At 39.3% G+C, this 11,883-nt stretch overlaps 1 protein-coding gene across 1 annotated transcript in view; it reads right to left on the bottom strand.

The window, feature by feature from the left end:
- Positions 1-2,941, bottom strand: part of myo18aa (myosin XVIIIAa) — a 42,554-nt gene extending 39,613 nt beyond the window's left edge. The window contains exons 1-3 of the mRNA XM_073829004.1: positions 2,917-2,941; positions 745-1,662; positions 177-254 (exon numbers count right to left, since the gene is read on the bottom strand). Coding sequence (XP_073685105.1) covers positions 177-254; positions 745-1,644 — 978 coding nt within the window. The 5' untranslated portion in view covers positions 1,645-1,662; positions 2,917-2,941. The remainder of the gene's footprint in view (positions 1-176; positions 255-744; positions 1,663-2,916) is intronic.
- Positions 2,942-11,883: the final 8,942 nt, after the last annotated feature.

Below are 11,883 nucleotides of genomic sequence, written 5' to 3' on the forward strand. Positions count from 1 at the left end.
TAAATGAAGAGTCCATGTGGCCCTGACCAGGATCAGCAGTGTGATTATTATCAAACCACCTGATGCTAACATTGAAACCAATGCAAGAACAAGCCTGACACAATAGTATAAGCACTAACAACTCCAGCGGAACACCATTGTCTAACACAAACATCTTTGGCAGTTGCAGGACACACCTGTTGGTTGGCGATAGTGGAAATCTGGGGTGGAAGTTTTCCAACAGGAGCCGCAGAAGGTTTTGACACCCCGTTCACCTTCACAGACACAGCACTTGTCAGTACGATGCAGTATGCGAGCAGACGGACTACAATCATGTCAAAAACTAGCGAGATCAGAGCCATCACATTACAACTCTACAAGAAGTCTACAACTGACGTGGTCAGTTAGTCTAATATGAGTTCACGGCTGCAGCCAACAATCATTTTTACCTCAAGTTGGTGCTCATTTGAGTTTGGGGTTGAGAGAGATGGTGTGCTTTAGAAAATGATCTCAAGAATCAAAAAAGTCACTTCCAGTATTAGTTGACATGCTGAATACTTGCACACGTCAGCTGGTTTCAGAGTTACTGCTTCAATCCACTTCAGAGGGTTAAAGTAACACAGCAGTCAAAGCCTTTACGCAAGGGTGAGAGAAATCATTTGACATGAGATACAGCGAAATATTAGTTCTGCAGGGAGCCTTGCAGAGTTTCATGGTGAGCAAACATGCATTACTAAAACATTCAGAAACACATGCAGCATGTACCTCTGGCTTTCGCACAGCGGTGGTTCGTGGTACAGGAATAAAGCCTGCAGGAGGTGCTAATGGATCAACTTTGGGCTTGGGGATAAATCCTGCCACCGGGGCAAAAGGGTCTCGCTTTGGAGCAGGAACAAATCCCACTGGTGGTGCCAGAGGATCAGGTTTGGGCATAAGTTGAGTGGAAGGGTTCGGTTTAGGAGCCGGTATGAATCCCGTGGGTGGTGCCAGGGGATCGGCCTTGGGTGTAGGTTGAGTAGAAGTGTTTGGTTTGGGAGCTGGTATGAATCCTGGCGGTGGTGCCAGAGGATCAGGTTTAGGTGTAGGTTGAGCAGAAGGATTTGGTTTAGGAGCCGGAATGAAACCAGCAGGTGGAGCCAATGGATTAGGCTTGGCGACTGGAATGAATCCAGTGGGAGGTATAAGAGGATTCGGCTTAGAAGGTAAAAAGCCAACTGGAGGGGCCAGAGGGTCAGGTCTAGGAGGTGGACAGATTGGTTGGGGTCCTTCTGAGGGCATCTCACTTTCACCAATGCTTTCCTCTTGGGCTTCTCTGCGTTCGGCAGCTCTCGAGCGAGAGCGATGCTCTTTAGTCCTTGCACGGCCCATTAAACTGGTCAACCCAACAGAGAGGGCATCTCCATCCACAGAGCTGCCAGCTTGCTGGGGACGACTTGTTTTGGGAACTGAAGTGGCTGTTGAAGGCTTTTCCTCTGACCCCGCTTTGGGCGCCAGGTTCAGTCCTCTCCTTGCAAATGTGTCAGACTCAACGTTGCCATGTCGTCCATTCATGGAGTCGCAGCTTCTCTGGTCTACAGTCAGTGGCCGCTCTGGATTCACCAATGTTGTTGGTTCACCTCGGCGCTGCTCGGTTGAGCCACTTAATGCTGTTTGAGACTGACTCATACTGTTCTCACTGTCTGACTGTTCACACAACCCAGAACACACGAAAAGAAAAAAAACCTATGAAATTACACTCTAGCAGCAAGACCCTTGTAACTCACAATAGCACTATCTCAAGGTTCAGGATGTAATTCCACAAGCAACAACCTTTCAGAGTTTCCTGAACTTCCTAAACGATGACAGATGGGTGCCGTTCTGAATATCAGAGGGTCTCCACACTCTCCAGCCCAGCAGCAAGTACTGAAAGTTCATATGAATTGCTTTCTTCCACATGGCCAGGAATGTGCAGTTCTTTTCTCAGCACAGTCAGGCAGGTTAACAGACAAACCCAGTAATTAAGGTCACTGCAGTGCAACACTGGCTCACAGCCCTGAAACACAACTCTGCAGGATCAACCGCACAGCTTTTGTAGGGTCTCTCTCTCACACTATACACAATTCAGAACCTGGAGTATTGTAGAGACCTCACAATCACCTCACACTATAAAATAACAGATTCAAGTGCACAATTAGTGATAAGATACTAGGAATTAGCTTTTATGTGGAGACAGACCTTCATGTCTATCCTGAAGGTGATGACGCTGGTGCTCTTCCAGCTGTGCACGGCATTCTGTGGGACATTGAATGTGACAGCAGCACTTTGAGAGCGCTGGACAGGCCTCCAGCCCGGTGCCTCCATGATGACTTGCAAACCTCTCACACATTTGCTTCAGGCACACATAGTCTTAGCTCAGCATCCTTCTCATGCTCCTTCCCTCTCTTTCTTCCCCCAGCTGCCCCTCCCACCACAGTAGTGATTGGAGGACAAAAAGGGCAGGGCGTGATGTCAACAGGCCCCACCCACTAGAGTACAGCAGCAGTACAGTTCTAAACAAACATCCATTTACAATCAATTTCACCTTCTGCAAAAATGATCTTCTAATATTTACATTCGAGCATTTAGAACCCACCCTGTGCGCATTCAAATTCTATTCTACTGAATTTCATCTGGATGAAGAGAAGAAACAGATTTTCAAACGGTAATTACAGACAAAGTGCGAGGTTGGAAGCAAACATCTGTCCTAAAAGAAAAAGACCAACATTTTCTGAACAAACCCCATCTTTAGCACCTTCTGATGATATATGTGAAGTAAACAAACAGGATGTCTTTTAGAGAGAACCACAGCCACAATAACAAATGCAGAGTGCTGGGAGGTATAATCTCCTCTGATCTCAGAACAGACACCCATCTGAAATCTGAGTCATCCAGCAATGACGACGCTGCTCAAACACTTACATTCGAGCTTTTTGCACCCAGGACATTTTCATCTTTCACCTAAAGGGAGGCAGATAGAGACAGGAAAGTTAAACCAGAGAGCAGACCCTCTAACCTGAGACATTGTGCTGAATGTGATCTGACCCTGCTCTCTCTCTGTTCTTTTGATGCATTAGACAGTTTATAACCCTCTGTCAGACTAAAGATTAACCTCTGTCTTTCTCAGTTGCTAGCAGAGCTAAACTCTCATTTACATGCACCTAACACTAATTAGAAAGCTACTAAATGTAGACAAGGGAGTAAAGCAATACTAAGAGAACACAATTCTGAGAGCATGCAAAAGATTTGCATGCAGATGCAAAGCTACCAGGTGGAATCCAAAAATTTTGAAAGAGAACACACATTTGTCGAGCAAACAGAAAAACAATAAAATAGAGTTTAAGTCAAAAGTTTACATACACCTTGCAAAATTGTAAATTTTCTACCAAAATATGAGGGAAAATGCTGTTATTTTTTATTTAGTACTGACCTGAATATGGTATTTCACATAAAGGACGTTTACATAAAACTGTTGTTACCTGAATGATTCACAGCTGTTTTTTTATTATTATTTTTTTTTTTCTTTTTTTTTTTGTGATAGTTGTTCATGAGTCCCTTGTTTGCCCTGAAAAGTTAAACTGCCTGCTGTTCTTCAGAAAAGTCCTTCAGGTCCCACAGATTCATTTTTTTTTTCTGCATTTTGTGTATTTGAACCCTTTCCAGCAATGACTGTATGATTTTGAGATCCATCTTTTCACACTGAGGACAACTGAGGGACTCATACGCAACTATTAAAGAAGGTTCAAATGCTCACTGATGCTTCAAAAGGAAAAACAATACATTAAGAGCTTGCATATGACAATACTTGCCCCTCAGTTGTCCTCAGTGTAAAAAGATGGATCTCAAAATCATACAGTCATTGTTGGAAAGGGTTCAAATACACAAAAACACTGAAAAAGCAAAGAATTTCTGGGACTTGCGGGCATTTTAACTGATGAGGACAGCCTAGGAACTCATGAGCAAAAAAAAAACAAAAACAGCTGTGGATCATTCAGGTAACAACACAATATTGAGAATCAAGTGTATGTAAACTTTTGAAAAGGGTCATTTTTATAAATTCAACTATTTTTTCTCTTGTGAACTATATGTAAACATCTTTAATGTGAAATATGTCTTATTCAGGTCAGTACTAAATAAAAAATAACATGCATTTTGTCTGATTCCTCTTATTTTGGTAAAATGATTTACATTTGTTGTAACATACACGGTGTATGGAAACTTTTGTCTTCAACTGTATATTTTTTCCCTCCCATGCTATAGTTTTTCCTTTACAATGTCCTCTTAAGGGTTCTGTAAGATACTGACCAAATCAATCTTTTATCTTAATATGGAGAAATATCGGTTCTATTTTACCTGTCCTGAACAGATATAAATTCATGATGAATAAACAGCAGAAAATAGTACTTCCCTTTTTCTCCCAAAATGAGAAACGAGAAGAGAAGGCCATGATGAAACAGACAGTTCAGGAGAGAAGAGGGAAGGAAAGGGGAGGAGAGGAAGGCTGGTTTGTGGAGAGACAGAGAATACAGGATCGGTGAAATACAGGCAGTCTTTTGGGTTGAGGTTTTGGGGGTACAAGGACCTTGTGGTGAACGGGCAGAATGAAAATCTACAAGAAAATAAATAAGGATTAACATGTAATCTGTTAAATGGCGTAAACGTAAAGCGGAAGCATCATTTAGGCTTTCAGAATAACACTCAATTAAAACATAAGGCAAGAGATCAATGACTCAGCACTCTTTCAGAAAGTACACCTAAAAACAAAAATTCTGTCATTGTGTATTCATTCTCATGATGTTCAAAACTTGTTTTGGTCACTTCTCAATATCAATATAATAAATGTCATATGGTTCATATGACTCATGTGTTATATTCCAAGTCTTCTAAAGACTGAAAATGAAGTTGTTATTTGGAACAACATGAGGGTGAGTAAATGATAACAGACGAGAGAGCAGGAACACAAACTTTACTGTGGTATAAAGATAAAATATAGTAAATCAAGTTTCACATGAACTAAAAACCAATGCTGAAAGAGATTTGTGATGCAAAAACAACCGGTCTGTAAAGTGAAAGTGCAGTTTAAGGTAGCAGGACTGAGCTTTCATGACACACCAGAACATTCACTATAAATAGAGCACATGTGAAGAGGCCACATTGTGAAGTAACCAGCGCACACACACAAAAACCGCTGTCTGGCAGGCTTTAAACAATGAGTCTTGTACCTTGTAAACATAAAGTAGACACATCTGATTCCCTCTGTTATGTTAAGCAGGTGGTCAGGTAGAAATCCATGGGCAGACGTCTTGAGCGGAGCTCAACGTGGGGCAGGACGTTACGACAGAAACGTCAAGTAAGAGTTAGGGTTCGGGAGGGGGAATAACAGCTGCTTGAGGACACTGAGGATATAAATAACCATGCAGACCCCAGTACCCCCTGACCACACACACACACACACACACACACACACACACAGACAAACAAACTGGATTACAACAGCTTAACTGTTCTTTCAGAAAATCCAGCCAAACTCACTTCACAAACTTCGCCAACAGAGACAACGTGTTCAAATCCCACCACAAGGGGGCAACAACGTGTGAATAAACCAAATGCTACTGTTTCTCACAGATCCACCAGAGGGTGATGTTGTGCACATGTCCTCATGAGTTCATTTCTGTTGGCCTGACTTAATTAGCGTAAGTTTTTTAACAAACCTCAACCCTAAGTGGTACAAGCTTTGTTGTGTACCTCATCCCACGCTGTCCCATCAAATATAGAAACCAGAATATCATCATTGAGCTCTTTTAACTTGCATGAGTACGCAATGCACCCTAGCAACTAGACAACAACATGCTTAAAATACACAAAACACTTTAGTAAACGCCCACAACATCATAGCTTGGTGATATGTGCGAATATATTTTCATTAGCAAGTTTCAGTGTTTACTTCAGCTTAGAAGTAAACAATTAAAGCTGGTGAAATTTAGCTGAATAATATAGGGCTACAATGAGCCTCTGTGATTGGTCAGAGTTGGTAACAGGGTGATTGCTGATTGGCTGCAACTGAGGCAAAGTACATACAAATGAAGACTTATTATGTTTTATATTCTGAGAAAATGTGTAGCTGTATCACCCAGCCCTGCTCATAACACACAATATTTATAATTAATTACCTCATACAAACACACCATAAGGCCTTATATTCTAGTGGGGTTGTATGCCAGTCCAGGCCTGTCATATCATATCATATCATATCATATCAGTGCTACCAAGCAGGACACAGACAGGCTAGCATTGTCTATGGAGGACGTGGTGGGCTCCTTAATCTGATTAGCTCCCCATGCAGATGGATCCCTTGTCTCTGTGTGGTCTTTCTAAGAAATCCCGAAGGATCAGTCATTTTTCTCAGTTTATCGGCTGTTTTCACTGAAAGCAATTCTTCTGCATTTAGCGCACAGTATTCATGCAATAAAATTGACATAATAAAAGGCTGATGTGAACCTTATCAAACTTTCTTTCATTTCTTAACTATAACAACTGATTAGAGGAGATATAAACAGAAGGCCGGACTAAATCACACACATGCGCTAACACATACACATATTAAAACTTACATTACTAGTATGATGAAGTGTGGAGTTTAGGTGGATCTTCAAGTACAAGTGTCACATGGTAGGAGGTCTAAAGACTTTGTAAGCCCCACCTAGCCTACACGTTGCTAGGGTAATGAAATGTGGCACCTCCTTCGTTCAAAGCCTGATTATTCTTAGCTGTCTTAGCTTCTTGCTAATCCAATGTTTGCTAATACCAAGTGCTAACAGAGCAGAAAACTGTCCATTTCATCTGCTTTTAAATACATATGTGCTGTTTAGTCATGTAAAATATAGACTATACATGAAGGATTACCCTGCTGAAAAAACCAGCATATGCTGGTTTTTTCAGCAGGGTAGATCAAATCTAGGATAAAAGCATCTAGCTATCATAGAGAAGATTAGCATAGCATGATCTCTGAGGAGAATCCCGAGTATAAGATAAGTATATGACATTTTTACAATATGTTGTATAATTAAGTTCATTAAGTTTAATAAAGGGACTAAAGGGACCCTGGCCTAATATAACGTAAATGATCTCTCTTCATCTTTTACTGAAATATGTAGTTGAAAACCAATGAAAGATTTTCTTTATTTTAAAAAATCCACCTCGTTTTTTATATATATATTTTGGACTATGGGCGGCATCATTATTTTGATTATGTGAAATGGTTGCACTCGGTGATCTACTGCTACCTATTGCTGTTTCTACCACAACACAACTCGGAATACACAATTTAGAAAATGAAATACTGCTGTGAAAAGTCATGTGGAAGCACTCATAGGAATCTGTTGTATTATTGCAGCGCGTCATCACGTGCGATATTCATTTCATGTTTTTAACGCTCAGTGTGGAAAGGCCTTTATTCCAATTCCGTGCCGGCTGAGCTACCGAGCAAGCTTGTTACATCCGGAAAGCGTAACTGTATATGGAATCGATTACAAGTGCTCGCTGTTTTACCGCCTCTAGTGTTGGAAACTGCTGTGATATGTACTTATTGATACATATTTCGCATTTTGCGAAAAAGTTTCCACAGGTACGTATTCATCATGAGATCAGGTAGGAATGTAAACATGCCGACACTTGTCATGACGCTGCAGCCACTGAAGGAGTTTCTCAGAGCGAATTTCACTCATTTTATGGGGTGTTTAGACTCCTTTTGGGCGGAAATCGATGGTACGGCATTTGGTTTAAACCTATACTTCTATATACCACCACCTTTAGGCTCTTTTAGTAGCTGTGATCATCGTACCAGTATTTTATTTCCCTGTCCAAGTTGTGTGGCGATAAAAACAACAACAGTGCAACTATTTCACATCATTGAAAAAAATGGCACATTCCATAGTCCAAAATATGTATAAAACAATGTTGATTTTTTAAATGACATAAATCTTTAATGGGTTTTCTACCACATATGTGACCCTGGACCACAAAACCAGTCTTAAGTCGCTGGGGTATATTTGTAGCAATAGCCAAAAATACATTGCATGGGTCAAAATTTTTGATTTTTCTTTTATGCCAAAAATCATTAGGAAATTAAGTAAAGATCATGTTCCATGATGATTTTTTGTAAAATTCCTACTGTAAATATATCAAAATGTAATTTTTGATTTGTAAAATGCATTGTTAAGAACCTAATTTGGACAACTTTAAAGGTGATTTTCTCAGTATTTTGATTTTTTGCACCCTCAGATTCCTGATTTTCAAATAGATGTATCTCGGTCAAATATTGTTCTATCCTAACAAACTATGCATCAATAGAAAGCTTATTTATTTAGCTTTCATATGATGTATAAATCTCAGTTTTGTAAAATTTTACCTTATGACTGGTTTTGTGGTCCAGGGTCACATATTTCAGTAAGAGCCATCATTTACGTTATATTAAGCCATACAGGCTTTAATACCCAGGGTTCCCTTTAAAAATAATGTCTTTTAACAAATTTCTAGTGTACAAAAGATATTGAAAACACAAGACGAGGTGGGCACATTCTTCTACAGGCCAAACTACAGCTTGATTTAAACACCTGCTCCACAAACTCATGAAGTATTGCACAAAGATGTAAAAAAACAGATGTTTTTCTCATTCAGAAACATCCTGAGGGCAGAAACCCTGCGGACAGATACAGTAACAGCAGCATGTCTGGTCTTGCTGCTACTCCCTACATTGTGATTTACATAACATTTACGTTATGAAAAGAGTGCCCATATGATGTAAGAATAGAAGTCTCACGCTAAACGTAGGCATCAAAATCTTAAAGGTGCCATAGAATGCATTGAGAGAATATTTAATATTCTCTGATATCTACATAGAAGGTATATGGCATAGGAAAGGTCAAAAAATCTCCAGAAATGGTTTTACAGGTCCATTTACAACCCTAGGATGTGCCCCTAGAAAAAAAGGCTCTGTTTTTGCCTTATTTGGAAGCTTCATGAATATTAATGAGCTCTGCTCTGATTGGCTGTTTCACAGAGCTCAATAGCTCGCACATGGATAAAAATATATTTAATTAGGAGCTCTAGCCACTTTTAATATGCGGTTTGTTGAATCTGCCGTTTTGAATCGCGGACAGTTTAGTGTGATTACTGTGATCGTATGTGCTCTGTGTAAAGTTACAATGCAGAGGGAGTGCTTCTTACCACACAAGTTGAGCAGCTCGTCAGTGATACTCCAGATCTGTAAATCATTCGCCGTCATCAGGCAGTTATTTCTCCATCATTCACCATCATCAGCGCAGGCATCTCTCTGTTTATGTGGTAAGTGAAATCCTATGTATTGCAATGTAACAGGCTAGCGCTAGCATTAAGCTAACCGTGTCCCTTCTGTGGCTTGCCTTGTTTAAACGATGTGCTGACGTTACTGATGATTGGGCGATGCAAATGTTGGAGGCGTAACTATTAACGATCTCGGCTGTAACACTGACTGTTTCGTAACAGTCGGCGTTATGTTGGAATTGACCTATTTTTCGGTGGTCTTTTGCAAATATTAGATTTATATAAGAAGGAGGAAACAATGGTGTTTGAGACTCATGGTATGTCATGTCCATGTACTGAACTGTTATTATTTAACTATGCCAAGGTAAATTCAGTTTTCCATTCTATGGCACCTTTAAGTAAATGATACAAGAAATCCTTAATAGCTTGGTAGGTTTGGTTTGGTTAAAACAAACTCTGATCCTCTGAACTGCTGTTAGCGCAGTTCACTTAAACAAGTGTGAACGCTGCAATTCGAACCTTCTAGTGCACCAAACACTTCCAAACTGGTGTGATTCGACTGAAATAGGAACACAACAAGGACCAAAGACATCTGAACGAACACAAACTCATTACAGTTTGGTACAGGTGCCAGAACCTGTTAAATTTGAAAGAAATCAGTCTTTACCAAATTGCAGATGCTATGACAACATCATATGGCATTCATAATGCATTAAGAAAGTAAATAATGCATTATGTCATATTCTGAGGGTGTGAATGGCCAGCGGGTACAGTAAGTGACTAACCAACTGCTTCTGTTAACCAAGTCACATTTAACAGACTGGTAAACAGTCAGAGCTGGAATCATCCTCATGCCAACATGCTCACAGTCAGAGCTCGAATACTGGACAGCTTCACACAGTCCCACTGCCAAATACCAGTGAAAATCAGCCCAAAAACCGCAGCTGGTCATCACAATGACCCGGCGATCCAAACCAGGATAATTATCAGCCTTACTAAAGCCACTTCCTGGACCCCTGTGTCCCCTGACCAGCGTCAATATTTAGGCCCTCTCGATCTCACGATAGCACTGGGGCGACACTGACAGCTCAAGAAAGACTTCTGGGTCATCGGCCAGGAAACAAATGTGGAGACATAAAGAGAGATCTGACAGAGTGGACAGAGGGACAGCAGACACTGATGACAGACGAAAGACACTTCCTGTATTCAGTGCCTGATGTGCAGCCAAGTTAATCCATTACATAATCTAATCTGATACTAGTTAATGAAGCCATTCACGGACAGATTGTTTCAGAGCAGTCAGAGGACATTCATAGTCCACAGGCTGTTGAACCCTCATAGGGCGGACGAAAAAAAGAGCCATTTAGCCCAAAGGAAATAATACAGGATAGTGTTCACAAAACGTAGAGGGGGTTATTTTGAATGGCATTGCAAATATTGACTAACGTAGACAAGCAGAGACTGTTGGTTTGTTCTTAAAGTACAATTTTAAATAAAATATTTACATTGCTACAAAGGTTTGGGGTCTGGAAGATATTTTGTTTTTACAAGAAGTCTCTTATTCTTGCCAAGTCTGCATTTATTTGATGAAAAAACAGTAATACTGTGAAATATTATTACAATTCAAAATAACTGTTTTCGACTATATTTTAACATTTAATTAGTTCCTGTGATGGCGAAGCTGAATTTTCAGCATCATTACGCCAGTTTTCAGTGTCACATAATCTTTCAGAAGTCATTCTAATATGCCGATTTGCTACTCAAGAAACATTTATTTCTTGTTATTATTAATTGTGCTGCTTTATATTTTTGTGGAAACTGTTGATAAACTACCAGTCAAAAGTTTTTGAACAGCAAGAGTCTCTTCTGCTCACCAAGCTTTGCATTTATTGGATCCAAAATACAGCAAAAGCAATAATATTTTGAAATATTTTTACTTTTTAAAATAACTGCTTTCTATTTAAATATATTTTAAAATATAATTTATTCCTGTGATCAAAGCTAAATTTTCAGCATCATTACCCCAGTCTTCAGTGTAACATGATCCTTCAGAAATTACTTTAATATGCTTATTTGCTGTTCAAGAAACATTTATTATTATTATTAATATTTAAAAAAGTTTATTGCATTTTTTCAGGATTATTTTATGAATAGAAAGATCCTTAGATGAGAATTTATCTGAAATAAAAAGCTTATGTAACATTATACACTTTACCATTCAAAAGCTTAGCGTCAGTATATTTTTTTCCCTTTTTTTGAAAAGAAATTACGGAAATTAATACTTTTAGTTAGCAAGGATGCTTTAACTTGTTTTAGATAAATGCTGTTCTTCTGAACTTTCTATTCAAAGAAACCTGAAAAAATTCTATGCAGCTATTTTCGATATAATAATAATACATTTTTTGAGCATTAGAATGAGTGACTGGGGTAATGATGCAAAAAATTTGGCTTTGAAATCATATATTTAAATAAATAATAGAATAAATAGAAAACAGTTATTTGTACAGAGCAGATGAGACTTCTTTGAAAAACATTAAAAATCTCACTGTTCAAAAACTTTTGACTGGTAGTGTAAAAGTTCAAGAGAAA

The sequence above is a fragment of the Garra rufa genome, chromosome 23, assembly GCF_049309525.1.
Source record: "Garra rufa chromosome 23, GarRuf1.0, whole genome shotgun sequence".
In the NCBI taxonomy this organism is placed as follows: Eukaryota; Metazoa; Chordata; class Actinopteri; order Cypriniformes; family Cyprinidae; genus Garra; species Garra rufa.